Source organism: Bos grunniens, chromosome 19 (assembly GCF_055505025.1).
Source record: "Bos grunniens cultivar Pamir isolate PY7600 chromosome 19, Bosgru_T2T1.0, whole genome shotgun sequence".
In the NCBI taxonomy this organism is placed as follows: Eukaryota; Metazoa; Chordata; class Mammalia; order Artiodactyla; family Bovidae; genus Bos; species Bos grunniens.
Window position 1 is genome coordinate 28,463,565 of NC_141183.1, and position 23,648 is coordinate 28,487,212.

The following is a 23,648-nucleotide window of genomic DNA, read 5'->3' on the forward strand; positions in this document are numbered from 1 at the left end:
CTGGGGCAGACTCTGATGTTCTGGGACTGGCTTCTGCTAGAAGTAGGCTCTCCAAGCCCTGCTTCAGCACCTGGGATGGGGGGGCTTCAGCAGCTTTTCTTGTCTGTGTTCTGTGAAAAACACTGAAAGATGTCTCATTTTAAAACTCAGGATGAGCAGTTTTCTTCTTTCTGCACGGAAATATTGTGGTGAATTGTCTTGCAAAGAACCAAACTAATTCATCTTGTCCCTTGTTTTCTGGACAAGGATGGGATGTGGCAGGTGAACTTGGCAGCCTGGTTGAGAGCCCTGGTTCTGTGGTTGAACACCAAACAGAAGGGCTTTTTCTTCACCTACAGAAAAACCTCTTCTGCGTTTGGCATTCTGTTCCTGTACCTTTTCCCTTGCTTCCCACTCCAGGAATCTCCTTTGGGAGATACACTCCCAAATGTGAATGACGTTAGTGGTTCTTGTGCCTCTGTACGCCCAGGCGACAGAGGCTGGTGGGCAAGCAGATGGGGAGTAGCGTGGGTGCCAGGGGCCGCAGGGGCACGCGCAGGTGCTGGGCTGTTCTCACAGTGTACTTTATGGACCCCTGGAGGCCCGTCCAGGGTTTTATAACAAAAATAGTGCTGGAAGGCTGCGATGCCGTTGACCTCTTCCCTTGTGCTGGCCTTTGTGCTGATGGTGGGTGCCTTAGCCAGCCAGGCTACGGGAGCAGATAGCCAGTGTGTCCTTCACTGCCACACGTTTACAGCCTTACAGAAAGCGCCTTCACAGGACAGGAAAGTGCTGATTCACTAGGCTCAGCCTTCAGCACCCACCGGAAGCTGGCGAAGTCCCTTGTGCTGCTTGTCCAGGCGTGACGCCACCTCGTGGGGAGCACCCACTGCGACCACGCTGCCCTCTGCCATCCCCCCTCCTCGCGGCCCACCATCTCTGCTTAAACGCCAACGCACAGATGCTCACTCGATTAAATAAACCGAGTCTCTTCCTCCAAGGAAAACGACCGAAAGAACTGTTATCAATGATTCAATTTGAGATTTTAAGAAAAACTGGAACTTTGGAAAACTTGTGTTCGTCGTCTCTCACCTGACAGCGTCCCTGAGCCTAGATTCCCTGATGAAATAGGCAGGGATGACAGTGGATGGCGTTCGCTCTGCAACAAGGAGCACGCCAGTGTCTGGGGACTCTCCCAGGAGCGGCACGTAGTGCCACCAGGTCACGCGTGGGTCAGAGGTCCATGCACGGAGCAGGGTAGAACCATGGATTTTAACATAACAGCAAGGACAGAAAGATTCCACTATGCAGTTCATCTTTAGGAAACTACCACTTTTCAAAGAAGAACAGCCGCAACTGTCTGAAAAGACTTTTCCAGCCTGAGTCTGTGTGAGGCCAGGCCCTCCTTATACACTTCAGCCAAAAGCTGCCAGCAGACTAAGTTCAGAGACCCATGTGAGAATCTAGCTGTCCTCAGAAGTTAGGCATTAAAGGCAGGTGCAAAAATCTCTCTGATTTTTTTCCAAAATTTTTTTGATGTGGATCATTTTTAAAGTCTTTACTGGATTTGTTACAATATTGCTTCTGTTTCATGTTTTGGTTTTGACCACAAGATCTTAGCTCTGCAACCAAGGATTGAACAAACACCCCCTGCATTGGAAGGCAAAGTTTTAACCACTGGACTGCCAGGGAAGTCCTGCAGGTTTTTTAAAATAATACTTTTTATTTATGAAATGGGTTTGTGCTCTTAAATGACTAAAAATTTTTATTTTTCATTTTTTTTCAGTTTCTAATATGGCAAATATCAATAGATAAAACCCCCATGAGCAAAAGCTCCTTGGGGCCCTCAGTTTTTAAGAGGGTAAGGGAGGTCTGAGAGCCCCAGCCTGGGTGTCCCGGCAGGATGGGGGTGGGGGCGGCACGGATGCTTCTAGATGGTGTGTGGTCGGCAGTGCCTGCGAAAACACCTGTCCAGTAGCCATAAAGCTCGCGGGACCCTGACCTTTACCTTCTAAATCTCTCATCTCCTCTGCAGGCAGCCGACTTGGATGGGGAAATTGACTTGTCTACGTGCTGCGATGTCACAGAGTACCCAGTGCAGAGAAACTATGGCTTCCAGATCCACGTGAGCGGGGTGGGGCTGGGCAGCAGGCTGGGCGTGAGGGGAGGACCGTGGGCCTGACGGGCGGGCATCTCATCCTCTCCTTTTCTCTGCCCTGTAGCTCCCCACCCCATCCCCACTCTGATCTCAGCAGAAAGCAGACGCCAGCATCGCTCCCTCGAGGCTGTCTAGAGCCTTTGTAGTAATAGGGTCTTTCAGTAGAACAGGGACAGTTGCAAAGAGGTGAGGTATGGGGAGTAAGAGCGAAGGTGTTGCTTCTTCAGCTCTCAGGGCACTAGCTTCCCATGCACCTACTCTTTGCTCGATGTAGCCACTCACCAGAGTCTTTTCTGCCCCACAATCTTGTGAAGGACTCCAATGTGCAAGGTGCTGTCCCATTCTCAAAAAAATTACTTGACTGGACAGATGGAGCAGTTCTCACTGGCCACTTTATCAGAGATGGAGGTTCAAGGACTATTCAGGGGTAGCCAGATGAGGTGAGGGCACAGACCCCTGGCTATGCCAGCTGGCTGATGCCCACTGCAAGTCTAAGGGTGCCCCAGACCCCCCACATGTCATATAACTAGCCGGGAGGACTCAGAGCACAGGGAACACTCTACTTAGAACTGTAGACACACTCTAGCAAAGGGTACAGACTGGGATCAGCCTGAGGAAGCACCTTGTGGAGAACTGTACTGAACACGAAGTTTTCACATCCTCGGGGACAGTCTCCCTGTTGGTGCTGACGTTTGGTAATACACAGAGCTTCCAGCCTGGGGAGCTTGCTCAGGCTTAGGCCTGGCACCAGGCCCAAGTGTGTCCAGAGTGTTCATAGCAGCTTCATAACCCATCAACTGGATCATTGTCCATGTGGTCAGGCAAGCTCCAGCAAGCTCCAGCCCTTCCCCCAGAGGCCAGCTGACATCACACAGCCAGGCGTCTCCCTCCCACACGCCTGGTCCTTCTGGCCTGGCTAGCCCCACTCTGAACCACAGTGGTGCAGGGCAAAGGCCAGGCCTGTCCCTGTGTGCTGTGCTGTGTTTAGTTGCTAGGTTTCCTGAATTGCACGTGGATTCTTTACTGACTAAACCACGAGGGAAGTCCAGACCTGTCTTTGGGAAAAGCTAATTCTTCCCTCCTGAGAGCGTGAGGTGTGTGACGGGCACCCAGCAGCCTACCAGCTGCCAGCCTGGGCTCCCGGGCTGGGACTCCTCTCCTGACCTTTGGGCCTAGATCCAGCATGTGGCAGTGACCAAGGTTAACCAAACTCAGAGAAGACCGAGTTCCGACCTGAAAGCCAGTGAATTCATTAGAAGGAGAAATCCATCCCCCAGTCCATTGGGCTGCAGGGCATCTGGCAGGGCACTCCAGCTGTGACTTGGGGGCTCCGATGATTCCCTGTGCCCATGTCCTGCAGGAGGGAGAGGCATACTCAGTGAGCTAGACCCCTAGCCGCCTCTGCGGACGGTGCTGGGGATGGTGCTAAGTTCCTGCTCTCTGGGCCTCGTGCTGAGACCCCCTTCCCTCAGCTCCTCCCATCAAGAGCAGCTCCTCTGGGAGGGGCATCCTGGGGGTGAGTCCTTCCTGCGAGCCCTTCGGGGTCAGTGAGGGGCACTCATGGCTAACGCCTTGTCTTCCATGCAGACGAAGGAAGGTGCCTTCACCCTCTCTGCCATGACGTCCGGAATCCGGAGGAACTGGATCCAGACCATCATGAAGCACGTCCACCCGACCTCTGCCCCGGATGTGACGAGGTGAGCCAGTCAGGTGCCCAGGAGGCTCAGCGCAGCCGCCCTGTCCCTCTGTCCGTTACTTGCACTGCCCCCACCCCCTGCCAGCCCTGCCCAATGCATGAACTCCCTGGGGCCTGGGTGTAAGGCATCTCTGGCCGCTGAGCCCTGGGTGGTCAAAGGCAGCACCAGATGCTGTGTCCACAGGGCACCTCAGCGTTGCCTTTTCTTGGTCTTCCTGCCTCACTCCTACATCTCCAGGATGTCTTTGCAACCAGGACAGATGTCCCTTTGGAGCTTTTGGTGCAAGGGGGCTAAGCTGGGGATGTTCCTGTGTTCATAGCCATGCTCTGGGAACCTCATCATTTGCCCCACACTTTCCTCCTGCCCTGATGGTTAGAAACCTGCTGTTTTCATTTCACAAAAAGCAGACAAGACAGGATCTCTGCATGCAGCTGGTTCTGTGACAGCCAGAAATCTGCTGCCTTCACCTCCTGCCCTCAGTGTTTTCACTGGTCCTGAGAGTTTCTCCCTTACACTTTTCTCTCCTGTAGTCCCAGTGCTTCTCAAGTGCCTCTCTTGGGTTGGAGGCCATGCCTGGTGGGTGGCCCTCGTGCCCACAGAGCACTCACGTCTCTTCCTGGGGGTGGCTTCACACCTTTGCCAAGTCCTGCCTCCCGGCTGGTGACGTACATTTTTGAACAGTCGGGAAGGGATCCTAAAGAGACTCTCCTTTCTACTCCTTCTGTCCTGTGCTGACTCTATTCCTTCTTTTGTTAGACGAACAGAATATTTGTTCCTGAGTCTGTATGACCGGGAGCAGAGGCCAAGGCCCTCTCTGGACTCTCTGAGGGACCCCACGTGGCCGGTCCAGCTCCAGGTGGGGGGACGTTGGCCTCGGGGTGTCACAGAGCAGGTGTGGGGCTCTGGCCTCAGAAGCAGTGTGGAGGACGTGCTCAGGCCCACGTGGCTCTGGACAGGTGCCTTCCCTCCACATCAGGGCCGCAGCGTCCTCCTGACAGGAAGAGACTCCAGTGTCACTGGTCTGAGCCGAGGTGCTTGCCTCAGTTTGCTCTGTGTGGGGGTTTTTACCCTTTGAGGAAAGAATGATTTTTTTAGTGTAGCTAAGCCATGCATGTCCCAGGAAGGTATAGACACCAGAAGTTGTAGCTCAATCCATGTGCTGCAGCCCCAATCTGGTGGGGTCGCAGGGGCTTCCTCTCCAGAGAGAGTGGCAGAGAGGTGATGTGATGTCCTGACCATCACACAGTTGGGGCCCTGGGCCAGCTTGCAGTTGGGTGTTATTGAAAGGTCCATCCTGGAGAAGTGTGTCCAGGCATGTGGTCCTGACCTGGAAGCCCCCAGGACAGAGGGTACCTCTTTTGGAGGCTCCTTGTCTGTGTTCCCTGGAGCCCCCCAGCCCTAGCCCTTGCCACTCAGGGGCTTCCCACCCTGTGCTGAGGACTTCAGTGGGACCAGAGGCTGAGGGGGAAGTCTCGGGGTCTTGTCCTCAGCCACAACTTACGGTTGTGGGGGAGGGGGTGCACCCGGCTGCTGGGCAGGCAGGGGTGTCCTCCACCGTCCAGCCCAGGTGGGCCACCCAGTCTTCTTGAGTCCTGACCAGTGAGCCCCTATGTGGTGCTGGCTGGTGGGAACCACCTAGGTCAGCCAGCTCACTGGCCCACAGGTGGTCCCAGGACTGTCACACCAGCCACCAGAGTGGTTTTTTAAAACACAGACGTGACTGTGTTCCTTACCTGCTTATTGAAACCCCACAAGCCTTGAGGAAAGTAGCTGCTCCTGTTCACTCTGTCACCGCCGGCCCAGCACACGCTTCCCTCCCATATGGCCTGGTTTGATGGTGGCTGTGCCCAGCAAACCTGACAAGGCTCTCAGACCCTAGCATCACCCAGCAGGAAACCTCTGGGCCATTGTCTGCGGCTCCTCTGTCGGCAGGGCTGAGCCCCTTGGGATTCCCTCCAGGGACCGCGGCTGAGCAGGAAAAGAACATAATGACAGCAGGGGCTGGGCCTGGTGGTGGGGGCCCCACCTGACCACTGTCTCCGGCCCCTGCAGCTCGCTGCCGCAGGTGAAGGCCCGGAGCAGCTCCCCCTCAGAGACGAGGCCGCTGGAGAAGCAGGACGGGGAGCTTGGGGAGCCCGACCCTGAGCAGAGGAGGAGCCGTGCACGTGAGCGCAGGCGCGAGGGCCGCTCCAAGACCTTCGACTGGGCCGAGTTCCGCCCTATCCAGCAGGCCTTGGCCCAGGAGAGGGCCGGTGGCCCTCGGGCCGAGGTGGAGCCCGGGGAGCTGGAGCGGGAGCGCGCACGTCGGCGGGAGGAGCGGCGCAAGCGCTTTGGGACGCCTGACGTGGAGGGGCCCAGTGCAGACGATGTGTCCCTGCGCATGGAGGTTGACCGGGGCATGGGGCCGCCCACAGCTGCGGAGCTCAGGACCCAAAATGTGCATGTGGAGATCGAGCAGCGCTGGCATCAGGTGGAGACCACCCCCCTCCGGGAGGAGAAGCAGGTGCCCATTGCCCCCCTGCACCTGTCCTCTGAAGACGGCAGCGACCGACTCTCCACGCCCGAGCTGACCTCGCTGCTGGAGAAGGAGGTAGCAGCCAGGACGGGTGGGCAGGCTGGCTGACTCCATGCAGCCCCCTTCCTTGGCCCCCTCTGTGCCCAACAGTGTAGGAGCCATGGGCCTAGGCCCAAGGGCTTGTAGATCCCTCAGCAAACCAGGCACACAGACAGGTCCCAGATAAGTACTGGGGGGAGGGCTGGGTCAGGGGGAGGTGCACACCAGGCTTTTTCATAGACAAGAGGGGTGGGTACTGCCATTGAGAGCCAGCGGTGCCAGAGGTGGGGTGTGTGTTTCACCTGCCCTGTTTCTGGGGCACACTGGCGGAGAGGACAGTGAACAGGCAGGCTCCTGTGTGGGCACAGCAGCCTTGCACCCTGGGTAAGCCCGGAGGGGTGTGCATGGCCGGCCTGCCTGCTGATTCCGATGTGCTCTTTACTTTGGGGTCTGATGAAACCATAGGCTGGGCCCTTGGCCTGCCTTCACTTCTCGTCTTATTTTGTTAGATTCATGAGGCTGGTATTTACCACTAGCATCAACATTTTTCTATGACTGTTAATACAATAATAGAGGCAAAACACAGTAAATTAACAGTCCCAAATCAGATTGCTCTAAACAGCTGGACTGCAGGTCAGCAGGCCACACACACTAGACTCTGAGACTGTTTCAGACAGCAGGGTTTGATACGAAGGTCCTTGTGCCAGTCAGCACAGCCTGCAGCTGGAAGGGGCAGGAGGTGATGGCTGGACTCACAGCTGCTAGGAACCACAGTGAGGGGCCGCTTGCTTCTTGAGGACCCATCCTCACCAACGTGATTTTATACAAAATCCATCATGTCCAGCTGGTCGAAGGGGGTTCTGTAGGAGCTGAGGTAGAGCCTTGACAAGGCCTGCCTGGAGCAGCACAGGCCTTTTTGGTCATGCTGAGGACACCCAAAGGACCCACTGGGCAGTCTTCCCTCAGACACAGGCATGGAGTCCTTGTTCCTGTAGGGCCTGGCCTGGTGCAGCCCCCAGCAGCTGGAAGCTAGTGGCGCCCGTGCTGACTCACAGCCTGAGCTGAACCGTTGGTGCAGTGTAGACCTGACAAGCGCACCTGCCGGCGAGCTCCGCCACGCTGGACCAGGAGGACCACAAGGGCCATGCCGCGCTGCTCCTGACCGCTGCTGCCGTCCCGGTTCACACGTGTGTCTTTTTGCCTGCAGTTGGAGCAGAGCCAGAAGGAAGCCTCAGACCTTCTGGAACAGAACCGACTGCTGCAGGACCAGCTGAGGGTGGCTCTGGGCCGGGAGCAGAGCGCCCGGGAGGGCTATGTGCTGCAGGTAGGGCTGAGGGGCTGCCACCCTCTGGGCACCCACGGGCTTCATGTGCAGGACCCAGGCAGGCTAGGAATGTGCAAAAACCAGTGCCAGGCTCCAGGGTCCTCTGTAGCAGGAGCAGGTGCTCTGGACAGTGTGCTGCTGCTGCTCATGTAACATTGGGAGAATCTGATGAACCCTCTACAGCTAAGGCTTTTTTGTTTTTTAATAAGATAACTCTGGTTGTCTTTCTCTTCAGCTCTCAAAGAGCCCAACATACATTTATTAATGAGTGTCACATGTTTGCAAGTCATTTCTAACTTCACAAGAACAGTGTTAGTCTCATTTTACAGAAGAAACTGAGGAACAGGCAAGTGCCTCCTTAGGATCAGCCTGTGGCAGAGCTAGGACTGGTCCCCTCCCCCGACCGTGTCTGTGCCCCACCCACAGGGCAGCCTGGGACTGTCTACTCGCCTGGCAGCCCCACTTCTTACTCTCTGCCGAGCCTGAGGTTTGAGGGGGAAACATGGCTGCCCAGTCCCGAGCCAAGAGTCCAGACCCATCGTCTCCCGCAGGTGTCTCTGTGTCAGAGTGCCAGTCACCAGGTGGTCTCAGGGAGCCGCAGGTGTCTCACCAGGCAGGAGGGCATCTGGGCAGGGCAGGCTGGTGTGAGCTGCGAGTCCTGCAGTGCTCCAGGCCCTACTCCAGTTCTGGGGTACAGCACTCCGCTGCCCCCCTTAGCAAATACGTGGTGGTGAGAGGTAACAGACAGATGAGCTCCAGGAAGAGCAAAGCAGGATGGTGGGACTGAGAACGTGAGTCTCGTCATCCAAGGCTGAGGGCGCCAGGTCCTGCACCCCGTCCCCCAGCACCAGGTTCCTTGTCTGTGTAGACCAAGACACGGTCCCAGAGGGCCCCCCGACTCTCCAGGCCCGAGTCGCTGTGGTACGTCTCTGCATTTGCAGACTGCAGCACAATGGTTTCCTTGGTCCGGTGGACCTTCGGGGCAGTCTGTCCTCCTGCCCCCTCTGCAACACCCTCTGGTGGACATTTTTTCTGCTTTGCTTTTTCCCGGCTTTGGCCTCCTCCCGAGGTGCCCCATGTGCCCTGGGCCCTCCTCCCAGCCTTCAGCCATGGTTGTTGCCATGCCCAGTTCAGACCCTGAGGCCCTGGGACCTGGTATGGGGGCACCCCTCTTTCCTGCACATGTCACTCCAGGACTTTCTGGGACATCTGTGCAGAGACCCTGCAGGTTTGGGGAGCACCTTTTAAAACCCCGGTTGGGCTGCTTGCCGACATCAGGCCGAGAAGATACTGGCAGCAGATTTTGCACATTGCTAACCTCAGAACCCACCTGTGTCTGACCCCAGGCCAGACATGTTAATACTTCCCTGCCAGGTCAGAGGGCGGTTATTCTTAACCTCCTCTGCTTTCACTGTGCTTATGATCTCAAGTCTGGGTGAGCGAGGAGGGCCTCTAGGGTTACGGGTGAGGACGGTAATGGTGGCGGGTGGGCACCGTGCTGCCAGCCGGGAGGAGGAGCTGGCACGTGTGGCCGTGGACTGTCTCTTAACTTACATAACTGAGTGTCACACCTGTGGCTTCCCCGCCAGCATACCTCGAGGGAGCCATGGGCAGGCCAGTTCTCAGGCTGAGCTGTTCTCACTCCCTTCGTGTTCTTGTTTTTTCCTCCGTTAATTAGTTCTGTGTATTTTGCATGCCTTTCAGTTTGAGGAGTTTCGTTTCAATTGTTTTATTTTCTGCACGCTTCACTTTGTTATTTTGAACTCCACAAAGGTTTGTTTGTTTTGTTAACTCTCACGTTTTTCTCCATGGTTTCCGTTCCCCCTCGTTTTGTCTTCTTGCAGGTAGAGGTTAGTTCTTCCTGTCACTGTGGAGGACGGGCGCCACCTCCCACACGAGTGTCTCGGATGTCACCTCACTGACGTCCACCAGTGGTGCCGCCCTTCCTTCTCCTGTCCCAGAAGGAAGGGGCAGCGTGTCGGGTGCTGCGCTCTTGTGGGGTTTGTGGTCTAGAGCCATGTGCCTTTTGTTTTGCAAAACAAATGATGCTCTGCTCTGCTCCTGCCCCCGCCTCCTGCCAGAGTCTCTCGTCCCGCAGTCTTCGTTTGCTTACCACTCTGCTCCATTATTCAGTTTTGTTTGGTTTATTTCTCCTAGAAGCTGTGCAGTTAGAGCTGTTTTGATGTTACTGTTCATGTTTTCTGTTTATCTGGAAACAGCTGCTTACCAAAAAATTGAGATGATTTGTTAGTTTTTTTTAAATGGGGAAAAAAAAATTGTGCAAAGGATAAAAGACAGACCCACAAAGGAGCCTTTCTGTGGTTGACCCTGGCCAGAGGTGTGACACTCAGAACTGGGAGGCCGAGTGTTACTAACACGTGTTTCATCGGTTTTTTTAAGACCGAAGTGGCCACCTCCCCGTCCGGCACCTGGCAGAGGCTCCACAGAGTCAACCAGGATCTGCACGGCGAGCTGGAGGCCCAGTGCCAGCGCCAGGAGCTCATCACACGGCAGATTCAGGCCCTGAAGCGCAGCTACGGGGAGGCCAAGGATGCGATCCGGCATCACGAGGCCGAGATCCGGAGCCTCCAGGTGCGGCTGGGCAACGCTGCCGCCGAGCTTGCCATCAAGGAGCAGGCGCTGGCCAAGCTCCAGGGCGAGCTGAAGCTGGAGAAGGACAAGGTGCGAGAGCAGCTGGAGGAGTGGCAGCAGAGCGAGGCCGCGCTCAGCGCCCAGCTGCGCACCAGCGAGCGAAAGCTCCAGAGCGCAGAGGCCCTGCTGCTGGGGAGGACTCAGGAGCTGCGGGACCTGGAACGGCAGCAGGCGCTGCAGCGGGACCGGCACAAGGAGGTACAGCAGTTGCAGGAGCGCATCACCGACCTCAGCCAGCAGCTGGGTGCCAGCGAGCGGGCCCAGAGGCTGATGGAGGAGAAACTGCAGAGGAACTATGAGCTGCTGCTGGGGAGCTGCGAGCGGGAGAAGCAGGAGCTATTGCGGAGCCTGGCGGAAGCAGAGGACAGGGCCCGCGCCTTCGAGGGGCGGCTGCAGGAGCACGAGCACCGGGTGGAGGCGCTGCAGGAGGAGAAGCTGAGCCCCGGGTCCGAGGGCAGCGAGGCAGTGCAGCGGCTGGAGGAGCAGCTGGAGATGAAGGAGGCCAGCATCCAGAAGCTGGCTGAGCATGTGCAGAGCCTGCGCGATGAGCGCGACCTGACGCAACAGCGCTTCCAAGAGCTGCTGGGCCGTGTCACCCTGTCCGATGGGGATGTAGCTGCACTGCAGGAGAAGCTGAGGGGAAGGGAGGCTGACTACCAGAGCCTGGAGCACTCCTTCAGGAGAGTGGCCGGCCAGCTCCAGGGCGCACACACGAGGCTCCAAGAGAAGGAGGAGGAGCTGCGGCGCCTGCAGGACGCACACGAGAAGGCGCTGGAGAGGGAGGGGCGGGGCCTGCAGCAGGCTGTGCTGGGGCCGTCCACCCTGGGGAGCAGCCTAGATGAGGCAGACGGGAAGCTCCAGGCAGAGGGAGAGATCGAACAGCGAGTGGCCACAGAGTCTTTGGAGGATGTTGAAGACAGCCTTGCTCGTGTGGGCCTGCAGTGCCAGACTGCTGTCATGCCTCCGGGCCTGCCCTGCTCGGGGCTGGAGGACGTGGCCCCAGGGGAGGAGGAGCTGGGGGACAGCAGCCCCAGCAGAGACGAGAGCACAGTGCCCCTGAGGTCGGAAGTGTCCTCAAAACCTGACCAGGGAGCACCTGGCATTAAAAGGCAAAGAATCCGATTCTCCACGATCCAGTGTCAGAAGTACACCCACCCTGACGGGTGCGAGAAGACCGGAGCCAGCAGTGTGTCCTCAGACACCAGTCAGGAGCGCTCACCCTCGGAGGAAAGTATGTCATCGGAGGCTACCCCCAGCTCACTCCCCATGCCCAGTGACCCAGACGCTTACCTGTCCATCATCCACTCCCTGGAGACCAAGCTCTACGTCACTGAGGAGAAGCTCAAAGGCGTGACAGCAAGGCTGGAGAGCCAGCAGGGCCAGAGCCAGGAAGCGCTGCTTGTGCTACACCAGCAGTGGGCTAGCACCGAGGCGCGGCTCTGTGAGCAGCTCCGAGCCAGCCTGCTCCAGGTCACCGCGCTGGCCGCCCAGCTGGAGCAGGAGAGACAGGCCAGGGCGGAGGCGGTCGAGAGCCATGTCGGGGAGCTCAGCGACTTCCAGGTGAAGAACAGCCAGGCCCTGGCTTGCCTGGAGAGCTGTCGAGAACAGCTGCGGTCCCTGCCAGGGGACGCAGGAGCGGGGTCCTTGGCTGGTCTGGAGAGCCTGCTCGTGGGTGCTGTCCAGGCCCTGCGTCCCCAGCCAGCTTCCACGGGGGAAACAGGCTTCTCGGAGGAGGAGAAGGCTCCATCCCAGCAGTTGCCACACATGCTGACACTGAGCGAGCAGGAGCAGCTGCAGCTTCTCTCTGAGCAGATAGCTCTGGAAGCCGCCCTCATAGACCAGATTGCAGACTCGCTACGGAACACAACGTCGGACGTGTCGCAAGTCTTCCTGGAGATCTCTCAGTCAGATCGGTGGCGGCTAGAGTCTGAAAGTGCTGTGGTCTGTCCGGGGGCCCCAGCAGATGCCTGGGCCAAGAAGGTGCTGGTGGATGGAGAGTTCTGGAGCCAGGTCGAGTCCCTGAGCCGGCACCTGGGCGGAGAGGCAGCCAGCGCCTTGGGAGGCAGGCAGCCGTGTGCCCGGCCAGCCCCAGCCCCTGCCCTGGCGGATGCCACATGGGTCAGGGCTGAGCTCAGTCTCGCCGCGTGCTCGATGAGGGAGTCCTTACACTGCAGGCTCCGGAGCGTCCAGGAGACCCTCCAGGGGACACAGGCGGCCCTGCAGCAGCACAAGTGCATGCTGCAGGAGGTCCTCGGGGCCTACCGGACCCCTGCCTTTGAGAGGGTGATGCAGCAGGTCTCGGAAGCCCTGCAGCTTCCACTGGGCACCAGAGACGGTGACCAGGTGTCCTGGGCCGGGCACCCGCCAGTAGAAGCACCAAGTCATCAGGGCCCAGCCGACTCCCTGGCTTGTCCCTTGTCCAGCCAGAGTTCTGGAGTCTTAGCTGCTATTCAGGAGGAGCTTGCCCTGCAGCTTAAAGATAAGGCCAGTCTCCTGGGGGAGATTTCTGCCTCCCTAACCTCGCTTCCCTCTGTGGAGGCACTTGGAGACTGTCGGAAGCTCCTGCAGGCATCCCAGCATCTCTCGCGCCGTGCTTGTCTGGGAGGCCTTGGCCAGTATTCTTCTTTATTAGTTCAGGATGCAATTCTTCAGGCTCAGGTGTGTTATGCAGCCTGCAGGATCCGGCTTGAGTATGAGAATGAGCTCCGGGGCTACAAAGAGTCCTGGCTGGGCCAGGGGGCCCCCTACCAGGGGCATGAGCAGGCCTTGGGGGCCCTGCAGGGGGAGTCCGAGCTTCTCCGCAAGCAGAAGGGCGAGTACTTGGACGAGATCGCCTTCACCCAAAGGGAGAATGTGGAGCTCCAGACCAAGGTCACCCAGCTGGACCAGCAGCAGAGGCATCTGGAGTTGGTGCATGGCGAGCACTGCGCGAGCCTGGCTGCCCCACCAGAGCAGTCCAAGGAGGAGGTGGTCCAAGTGGAGGGCCTGCTGCGGGCCGCATGTGGCGGGGTCTGGGGCCAGCCTGAAGCTGGGGCCAGGGCCGAGCAGGACCTGGGGGGGCGGCCTGTGGAGCAGGTGCAGGCCCTGGAGGCCAGGTTCCAGCTCAAGGTCCGGGAGCTCCAGACCATCCATGAGGAGGAGCTGCGGGCCCTGCAGGAGCACTACTCGCAGACCTTGCGGTGCCTGCAGGAGACTCTTTGCCACTACCAGAGCCACCCCCCTTGCGGCTCACTGGCCGAGGGCGAGGGCGAGGCCGAGTCCGTGGCGCGGCTGAGGGAGCGCGTCCGGGAGCTGGAGGCACAAGTGGACGTCCTGCGGGAGGAGCTGGAGCATCAGGACCCGGCGGGCGGCGTAGCCTCCCTGCAGGAGGAGCGCCAGAGGGACTTGGAGAGCCTCAAGGTCTCAGCGCGGAGCGGTCAGGGTGCAGCTGGGACAGGGTTCTCAGCTCCAAAGGCGCTGTTCCCCCTCGACCGCCTGTGGGCGTAGGGGGTCCCAGCAGAGCCCGGTGGGGGCCCCCCTCACCTCCAGGCCGTGCAGACCTAGACTTGGCAAGGTTCCTCTCCTTCTAACTGTCCTGGGAGCGGAAAGCCGGGCTTGTCAAAGGACAGGGGTGTTTGCCACACAGTGTCAAGGGCCACTTCCCACCTCCACCCTCCCCAGGGGCCGCATCCAGTGGGGAGCCTTGTCTAGAATGGTGGTTCTCTCAAGGAGATGCAGCCTTCTTTTCTCCACAAGGTTAACACATCCATCCTGTTTCACACCCCCATTGGTGGGCAGGACGCCATGGCCCTGGCCTGTCCAGGTGACGTTCCCGGCCCTGGAGCATTCAGCTGTGTGGAGCTGCCTGGGCTTTGGGCTGCCTGCTCTTGGGCTTCTTACCACACGAATGCAGTAAACGCCAGGTTCCTCACATGTTCCCCTTCCTCTAGCCGGCACCACGTCCAGTGCTGAGGTGGCTCTGTGCTGCTGTGATAAGCACTTGGGCATTAGCAGGCACTTTGGCACCTGCCAGGCTGTTTGCACTGCCTTTTCCCAACTCAGTCCAAACCTTTTGAAAGCCATTCTGAATCCCAGGAGGTTTCAAGGTTTGATGGAAAGTGCTGCACGGTCCCGTGCGGTCAGGGCACACCAGCCTGGGTTTGAAAGTAACATCCCAGCTGCTTCCCCTGACACTCAGGGTCTGCGCAGTCAGCCTGAAGTCAGGAGGGAAGAAGCCCCTGTGCTGATGTGGGTGCATGCTGGGCCCCTGAGGGGATGTAGGCCAGGCTGAGGATTTGGGTAGCATTCTCTGTCCTGAGTTTGTTCTCGTTGGGTCCTCTGAGACATAGAAATTACAACCAAACTGCTTTCCTGGGTGCCGGGCTGACAGCAGTCACTTGAGGGAGACTGGAGTCTCTCCTGATAGCTGCAAGCTGGTGCCTTTTCTGGCACCTCTGCACAGTAGTCATTGAGGAACCGATTGACCCCAGGGTTCACTGTCTTAAAAGTTAGAATTGTGTTTACAGATTAACATATGCTCTCCAAGGAAGTACCTGAGTGTTTCTGTAAGAAGAGTTCTGACCCTTATCTTGAAATACTCTAAAACATTCCCATCAAACTATGACTTAGACCCTCCCCCGTGTGTTGACCGAGAGGCCATGCTGAACCAAAGCATGTGGGAGGGCAGCTCTGGGAGTCTCCAGGTGTCCAGGGGTGTGAGAGCTGCAAAGAGGAGACGGGCTCCATCTGGAAGCCACTGTGAGGAGGAATGCCCAGTGAGTGGTGGACAGCAGGTCTGTCTGCTCCTGTGGGAGTCAGACAGGTGCCCAGACACAGACTGAGTTCCTGGTATCCTTCCTGAATCCGGGCACAAGAAGATCCCCCAGATTTACATCAGAGGTGACGTGGCCACATTCTCGAAGCTCTGAAAGAGAACCGAGCAGCATGGTTCCTGCGCCTTACTTAGCGAAGCCCTCTCTTTTAGAGAGGTCCCAATGTGCCTCCATCCACAAAAGAGCTGCACAGACCAGCCCTGACGGCCACAGGCACACTCACCCATCCCGTGCAGGAGACTAACCTGATACGCCAGGCCTGGGGGATACAGAGTGGGTGTGTGGGGTAGTCGGACCACTTCTTAGCTCCCCAAGCCCACATCCAGGTCATAAACCAAGCCAGGCTGGAGCAAGGCTCAGACCAGGCCGGTGAGCGGTTCCGCCGTGACCTCGATGCGATGAGCAGAGGCGCCTGGTGATTAGCACCCCTCTTTGTACTCCTTCACAAGGAAAAGGAAATGTCCCACACCCTAATCTGATTCTTTCAGCGCATGCCTGAGAAGTTCAGTGACCATCTCAGAGTGGCCAGCTGGGCAGTGGCAGGGCTGGGCCCCCAGCTCCATGTTCTGGGTCACTGTCATTCACAGGGTCTCTCAGCTCCTGAGAGCTGACCAAGACTCATCTCTGTTCACAACTGTGCCCAACGCCCGGGGTATGGCGGTTCTGAGCACATCAGTGGTTAACTCAGACCAGGCATGCCAGCCTCTGCCCATGCTCTCTGTCGTCATCCTGTCAGGCCTACCTGCCAGACACTCCATAAAGGGCCTGGCTGGGCCGTTTTTAATTCCACGGCAGCCTCCTCCTGCCCACAGTACCAGCTCTTTGCAGAGAAATGGAACTCAACCACAGGAATCAGGCAGGACTCACCGGGTGAACACCCTTTTCTAACTGGGAGTGAGTTGGTGCCGGGCTCTGCTCCAGAGAGCAGCTTCCCGCCCGGGGGCCAGGCAGGGTGGGGCTGTGGTCCTCTCGGTCACAGTTTGCTCAGGGAGCTGAAGGGAAGTGGGTAAAGCCCCTTGTGCACCTTTCAGGCCACGTGCGAGCGGGGGTTTGCAGCCATGGAAGAGACGCACCAGAAGAAGATCGAGGACCTGCAGAGGCAGCACCAGCGGGAGCTGGAGAAACTGCGGGAGGAGAAGGACCGCCTCCTGGCTGAGGAGACCGCAGCCACCATCTCAGGTGGGAGTCGCTCTCCCCAAGCTGGGCACCAGCTCTAACACTTCTCCAGGGGGACGGCTGGCTTAAGGAGCCCTTCGGGAGCTCATCAGCCCCGAGCCAGTCACATCTGTGCACCGGAGGGGCTGTCTTCGTCTTGTCAGCCTCTGCTGGTGCTTCTCTGATAGCAGACACTTCTGCAGGGCCTTGGTCCGTCAGAGCCTGGAGAGTCAGCACCAAGCACTGGGTCTCGGCGGGCGTTCCCTCCTTTGTGTTCCACAACAGCTTTGGGTCTTGGCACCGAGAGAGAAGACAGGCCAACCCGAAAGTCTGCTTGTTCTATATTATATTGGACGTTTACGGAATCAGTTTTTTTTTTTTATTTAATATTAAAACCAAACCCCACCTGATCCTTTTGTCTGGGAGTTCCCAGGGAATCTTCCTGGCCCAACTGCCAACAGGCCAAGCCTCAGCAGTGCGGGATATCCCCTTCCTGTTGGTCTCGCCCCAAGCTGCTCAGTACTAAGGGCCACATCCTGTCCACAGCTATCGAAGCCATGAAGAACGCCCACCGCGAGGAGATGGAGCGGGAGCTGGAGAAGAGCCAGCGGTCCCAGATCAGCAGCGTCAACGCAGACGTTGAGGCCCTGCGGCGACAGTACCTGTGAGTTGGGCCGGCTGGCTGGGCGGGCTGTGCCTTCCGCCTGTCTCTGTACAAGCCTCTGAGACGTGGGTCCCGGCAGCGCGGGTGGAGGCCCAAGGCACTGAGCCCACTCGGAGCCTCCTGTTCAAGGCGCCCCACGCCACCCTGGCTGGCCCAGCACTGCTCTCACGGCCCAAGTGGTCCCATTACTGAGCTGAACAGAAGCCAATCAGTAAAACAGAGAGAGTAAGATGCAGCAGAAGAGGTCTTACACAGTCATATCTTAAGGACCCACCTGGGAGAGCCCTGGATCCCTTCTCTCTGTCAGCTGCCGCTGCTTCAAAAGCTGGGGGGTGGGAGTGCAGATGCGGCCACAACCCCCACGTCTTCAAACAGCACTCACTGCAGTGCTGTCTGCCGAGGCAGCAGGGGGAGGCGTGTCCACCCCACAGCTGCTGTTGAGCTCTGCCGTCAGGGGAACCAGCACCCCTGGGAGCTTTCCCCTCGGCCACCGCAGGCCATGCAGAGCCGCCTTCAGGGGGGCCGCATTCACGGCAGAGGTGGGTGGGCGGCGGCAGCAGCTCACCTCAGCTGGAGGGGGTCTGTAGCCTCTTGGCCTTGGTTTTCCACATCTGCGTAGAGCTGGTGTAGGCTGTCAGCCAGGGCCAGAAATGGCCCAGTTCTGACCTCTGCACCTCTGAAACAGCGCGTTTTGGGTGTGAGGGTGAGGCTCTCCCAACCCCGAACCCCAGGAGAGTTCAGACTACTGCGGGATGGACGGAGCCACTAGGCTGGGCACACACCTGCAGCTGTGACGGGGCACGGGGCTCTTGTGGCTGCCTGGCCTGGTGGTGTCCCATTGTCCCTTGAGTTCGTGAAGGGGATGCTGGGCCCAGGGCGTGGCCAGAGGAGTGAGCGGTGCCCTCTCCCCAGGGAGGAGCTGCAGTCCGTGCAGCGTGAGCTGGAGGTCCTCTCAGAGCAGTACTCGCAGAAGTGCCTGGAGAACGCCCACCTGGCCCAGGCTCTGGAGGCCGAGCGACAGGCCCTACGGCAGTGCCAGCGTGAGAACCAGGAGCTCAATGCCCACAACCAGGTGAGCCTCACGGGGCCCTGCTCTGCAGGCACCACCCGATGTCCGGCTTCACCAGGGTGTGGGCAGAAGTCACCGCCGCTGCTGGCTGCTAGCCTAGGGCTCTGTTTCTCGTCACTGTGTGGTTGGGGCCCAGGGCTTCATCCCCAAGGCTGGGACTGTGTTTAAACACCTCCCAGTCAAGACCATACAGTGCTCACATGGGATTTTGTCAGATTATTCTCTTAAAATATGCCTGCTGCTTAGAAAACTGGGGCACACTTAAAATATTTGCTGATGGAACAGCTCAAGGTAGGTCTAGTCTGAAGACAGCTGCTCTGTGTGCACTGGACCACTCATCCTCCCAAGGCACCGAGCAGACAGGCCTGTCAGCCTGGCCCCGGCTCGAGACCCTGGGGCCCGCAGCTGTTCACCTGGTCACTGCAGTCGCCCAAGGTGACCACCTGTCAGCTGGAGAGAAGGAACACGAAGTGAGGGCTGAGGGCAGCGAAAGGCCCCAGTCCTGTAGAGACGGGGACACGGAGCTGCTCAGCGCCGGCTGCGGTGACAGGGGGCTGGGAGCGCAGCTCCTGCCCGGGCAGCTCCGTGGAAACCTCTGGCCCGTGCACACGGCTTCTGCACAGGTGTCACAGCTCACATGCTCACTCAGACGCCCGGCTGCGCCGTGACCACAGCCCTAGGCAGCTCTGAGAGCAGCTTGTGGTTGTGTCGCTGTCTCCAGGAGCTGAACAACCGCCTGGCTGCAGAAATCTCACGGCTACGGACACTGCTGACTGGGGACGCCGGTGGCGAGGCCGCTGGTTCGCCCCTCACACAGGGCAAGGACGCCTACGAGTTAGAGGTATGGCTCAGAGCCAGGCCCTTCACCAGCTTGCGGCACACGAGTCGCACGTGGGACCAGGGGTGGCCCCAGCTTACGGGAAAACCCAAGTCACGCCAGGACACAGAGAACAGTTAGCCGCCAGACAGCATGGGACCTCTCGAGGCCCCAGGGACCTTTACATTTAACCCACCCTCACTCCCTTGCCCCTCTCCCTGGTTTCCACCACATCACAAGTGCTGACCTCCAAAACGGAACACTGAGCAGCTGCGTGACACTGCAGCTCCCTCATTTCTCTCTCTAGGTCTTGTTAAGGGTCAAGGAATCAGAAATTCAGTACCTGAAACAGGAGATCAGCTCCCTCAAGGACGAGTTACAGACAGCTTTGCGGGTAATGCACGTCCCATGAGGGCCTGGAGGGTGGGGCCACGTGGGTCGAGATCACACACACAGGCTCAAGTGCGTTCACTGTCAGGAGTGTTCTGGATGCTGGCCCTCGGGCGGGGCAGCGGACATGAGGGAGGGCAGTCCTGCCCCCGCCTGGCGGGGCCCAGGGCCCCAGCACACGGCCATTTCCTGCGGGTGCTCCTGGAGGCGGACTCACTTGGGGTGGCCAAGACCGGGGTTTCCAGCCTGAAGCACAGAGGTGCTCTCAGGGTCAAGGCAGCACCAGCCTGCTCAGAGCCGGGGCCCTGCCATGCCTGTTGTACTTTGTGTCTGGTTTCTGCCTCCGCAAGGTGTGGTCAACCTGCTTCCTCTGCTTCTGGAGGCATCCCTAGTCCAGCCTGTCTGTAACCACTCTCTGCTGTCCTTTTGTCCCCAAGGATAAGAAGTACGCCAGTGACAAGTACAAAGACATCTACACAGAGCTCAGCATCGTGAGGGCGAAGGCCGACTGCGACGTCAGCAGGTTGAAGGAGCAGCTGAAAGCCGCCACGGAAGCACTGGGTGAGAAGTCCCCGGAGAACCCACCTGTGTCCGGATATGGTGAGTCCTGCAGCTCTGGATTCTCTCTCTCGAAATTGGGTGGTCGGGCTGCTGGCCCTTGATCCAGCAGAGGAGCCCTCTCTGTGTCAGACTCTCTCCCTGGCTGCATGGGCAGGGCGTGGCGGGTGCCAGCTCACAAGGGACAGTCACTCTTCAGTACACATGTTCACGACAGCAGGCCATGTTTCTCGTTTTCCTGACGGACTCCCAAAGCAGGCAGGCCACAGGCAGCAAAGTTCAGCTCAGGTGTAACACCAGCTGCTTCAGAGGAGTCTGGGGGCCAGAGGACTTGGGTTACCCAGAAGCGCACGCATCCTGTGATCTGGCACTTCACACAGGAGCACAGAGCTGGCTCAGCTTCCACAGTCGCGGGGCTGGCCCACCAGTCACCACGCAGCTCTTCACAAGAGACGGGGAGCGAGCCTTCAGTACAGAAAGCTAGAGCCCGGGATCTTGGGAGGGCAGGCAGCAGGGGCCCAGCAGCAGCGGGGCCGCAGCCAGCCTGGGGCCGCAGTCATCCTCCACGCCTCCCTGTGCCTTGTTCTGAGGATCTTATGACTTACGGTTATGGGCTTGGCGTTCCCCTGGTTTGTGATGGAGATGTCACGTGGGTGACGATGCTAAGCTGGGAAGCCCTCAGACTTGTGTGTTCTGGGGGTTTTACAAAACTAGCACCGTGTGCCCTCTTCATCTTCTCAGACATCATGAAGTCCAAGAGCAACCCCGATTTCCTGAAGACAGACAGGTCATGTGTCGGCCGGCAGCTCAGAGGCCTCAGGTCCAAGGTGAGTCTGGGGGTCTTCCCTGGGTGTGCAGAGCCCACCAGGGGCTGCACGGAGGGTCCCCAGGGTGCCTCAAGTCATGCACATCCCACTGGGTCGGTGCTGGGGCTTCAGGCCAAGTGCCCCTTGCACAGCAGCAGGACTGTTTCCTCGGTGATGGCAGGGTTCCCGGGGACCGTCCTGTCATCTGGACCGCGCCTCGCACGTCTGCAGTTCACACTGACGCCGTCCGCTCAATTTCCTCCACATGGGCCCCTGCCCCCTGCGCACCCCTCGGGAAGGTGGGCGGAGGGTGGGGTGCCCAGCTTGTTGCACTTAGGATTTACTGTGTGTGTGTCTTGTTTTTGCTCTTCCCCTGACAGTCCGTAATTGAGCAGGTCTCATGGGATAACTGAAACGACCCGCTTCCCGGCCCCCCTGTCGTGTAGGTAAACCTCCTCTCACGCCACTCGCCTGCTGCCCGCGAGGAGCGCTGCCTGCATGCACTGCTCACTCCTCCACAGGAGCTCGTTTTCCCGTCATTCTTGTTCCTCCTGCTCAGCAGCACAGACAGGATCCATGTGAAGTTTCTTAACTTCTTCCGGGAAGTTAACTGTAACGTCTTAACAGAGGGGTGCTCCCCCAGCCTGGTGGGCTGCCCAGAGCCACATCCTGGGGGGCACAGGCATTGTCAGCCCTTCATCCCGCGTGTTGAATGGTGTGTGCTTACATTCTCTTGGGACACCTCTTCCCTCTGTCAGGAGGCAAACTTGACAAGAACCTCCCATCGCTGAAGTAGTTCCCACTCCCCACCCCCAGGATTGACAGGCCAAGGGGGCTGATGCCTCATGCCTGTAGCTTGGCAGATGCTCAGCAGAGCACGGGGACCACAGGCGCTAAGGGCTGAGCGTTTTCCAGCCCGGAGGACCCAGGCACCTCAGAGGACAGGAGGCACGGGCTGAGCACTGGCTGCCTGACTCCAACACTGTGCCTGGACACTCCTGGCTCCCACAGGGCTGGGTGTCCAGGGCCCGGGTCACTCCTGAGCGGGTTCACCAGCTCGGCTGAGCTGAGCTTGTTGATGCCCTGGTGAGGAAGCTGAGGGCAGCGGGGATGCTGATGGGGCCTCGGGGCCAGACAGCAGGTGCCAGCTTGCCAGGCTGCAGGGGCCGCCTCGGGAGGAGCTGAGCCCAACGGTCTGTCCTCAGCCCACTCTGTTCCTTATAGTCCTGAGCCGCTTCCCACCAGATGTGGTTCATGGTCAGAATCTTAGTTGGGGCTTTTTTTTTAAAAATGTGGAAGCAGTTCTGTTCAGCAAACCCAGGCTGCTGCTTTGGTTTCTGGTTTTCTTATTGACGAGTCTTACTTCCTTGTCTGAGGCTGGCCTGTCTTTGCTACAGGTTCACCGTGGGTGCTGTGGGCCTTCTGCCGGTGCCTGTAAACAACAGGCCCCTCAGGGAAGCCTTGATCCAGCGAGCCCGCCTCCTCAGGTGGACTACATGCCAGGGGAAATAAAGTACTTTGCAGGACTTGCCCAGCAATCCAGTGGTTAGGACTTGGCACTCTCAGTGCCAGGACTCAGGTTCAGTCCCTGGTCGGGAACTAAGATCCTAAAAGTAGTACAGCAAGAAAAGGAGTTTGGGCTCTGGACAAAGGGCCAGATCTCTGTTCACAAGGCCTCTGCAGAGGTGTGCTGGGAAGGCCTTGCTCGCTGGTGAAGGCAACGGCAGGAAGCGAGGGCAGGTCTGTCTGGGGCTCTCGGCAAGGCTGGACCAAGTGAGTTGGGGGAAGCTCAGGGACAGGGTTCCCTAGAGTCACGTTGGAGTAGGTTTGGCTTGGCAAGTTTTCGACATAAGAACAGGGTTCTTGCTGGCCCAGGGACAAGCTGGGCCCTTGCTGTCTTCCTCAGGGACACCACTGGCCATGGCACTGGGCCTATGACGTGCTGTCAACAGCCAGCCAGCCAGCCACACAGGTCCCGTGTGGCCCTCTGTCCTGATGTGTTTGTAACACCCCCACCCCCGGCGGGGAGACAGGAATTAAGTCACCCAGAAGCTAACCGTGTCCCCAGGGCTTTCTGAACCAGGGTCTGCTCTGTGGATGTCTGCCTTTCCTGTGGGCGCTCTCTGTACCTGCCTCCCTCAGGGACGGGAGGGCTTGGCCCCGCTGGGTCAGCAGCTCCTCGTCTTAAGAACAGCCGGGCTTCTCTGGGACTGAAAGCAGACGGGACATGTCCAGGCTCCTTGGGGGGAGCCCCGTCTGGGCGGCTGCATGTGGAGTCACAGAGGTGCTGGGTGGGCAGCAACTGGCCCCTCCCAGCCTGTGACAGGGCTCGGAGGCCTCTGTCCTCGGGTCTGGGTAGTTGGCGGTCTGCTGCCACTTAGGGAAAAGGAAGGTCCCAGCTAAAACTGTGTGGGTGGCAGGTGCCAGGGCCAGCCCCTGGGTGAAACTGGGTGCTGTGTAGACAGTGGCACTGACCTGAAGCAGGCATGCTTGGGAGCAGAGTCTCGAGAGCACGTGAGGCCCTCGTGCACATTAAAGCACGTGTCAGTGAGACGTGGGCTTATCCCCTTCCTGACTCGGTGGCGGCAGAATTAAAAAACAGGCAAGCAGCACTGTCCTGGGTGTAGCTGGGGCCCCAGGGAAAGCGGACCCAGACCTGCCTCATGCTCAGGGAAGCCTGCACGTGCCACGAGGGTCTGCACGTCCTTCACCTTTACCAAGGTGCACACGCACACGGGCAGGCTTCCGTCCTGAAAGGCTCAGGAATGGCCTCCATGTCCCCAAGCCCCAAGAGAAACCAGCAGGGCCCGTGAGGCCCGGGAGCGGGGAGGCTGTCCACCCTGGAGCATGCTCAGGGCCTCCCGGGGCAGACATGGGCACAGAAGGTGCCTCCTTGTTCTCCGCAGGGTCTTCTCTGCAGCGCCACTGGTCTCATCCTTGCTTGTTGACAGAGCCCTAAGCTCAGCATCGGTCTTGTTTCTGACTTTTTCTTTCTCGTCCAGTAACACCACTTC

General features: G+C 58.7%; 1 protein-coding gene across 29 annotated transcripts in view; it reads left to right on the top strand.

Moving 5' to 3' along the window:
* MPRIP (myosin phosphatase Rho interacting protein) overlaps positions 1-23,648 on the top strand; it is a 92,881-nt gene that overhangs the window by 64,874 nt on the left and 4,359 nt on the right. For 7 of the 29 annotated variants that reach the window (XM_086358345.1, XM_086358333.1, XM_086358335.1 and 4 more), the window contains 12 exons: positions 2,015-2,104; positions 3,725-3,834; positions 5,887-6,424; positions 7,596-7,712; positions 10,113-13,763; positions 16,207-16,354; positions 16,877-16,994; positions 17,907-18,066; positions 18,785-18,904; positions 19,188-19,274; positions 19,708-19,870; positions 20,570-20,655. In XM_086358345.1, coding sequence (XP_086214471.1) covers positions 2,015-2,104; positions 3,725-3,834; positions 5,887-6,424; positions 7,596-7,712; positions 10,113-13,763; positions 16,207-16,354; positions 16,877-16,994; positions 17,907-18,066; positions 18,785-18,904; positions 19,188-19,274; positions 19,708-19,870; positions 20,570-20,655 — 5,388 coding nt within the window. Of the gene's footprint in view, positions 1-2,014; positions 2,105-3,724; positions 3,835-5,886; positions 6,425-7,595; positions 7,713-10,112; positions 13,764-16,206; positions 16,355-16,876; positions 16,995-17,906; positions 18,067-18,784; positions 18,905-19,187; positions 19,275-19,707; positions 19,871-20,569; positions 20,656-21,014; positions 21,081-23,648 lie in introns of all 29 variants that reach the window. The other 22 variants (XR_015147748.1, XM_086358358.1, XM_086358348.1 and 19 more) reach the window with 9 other exon arrangements.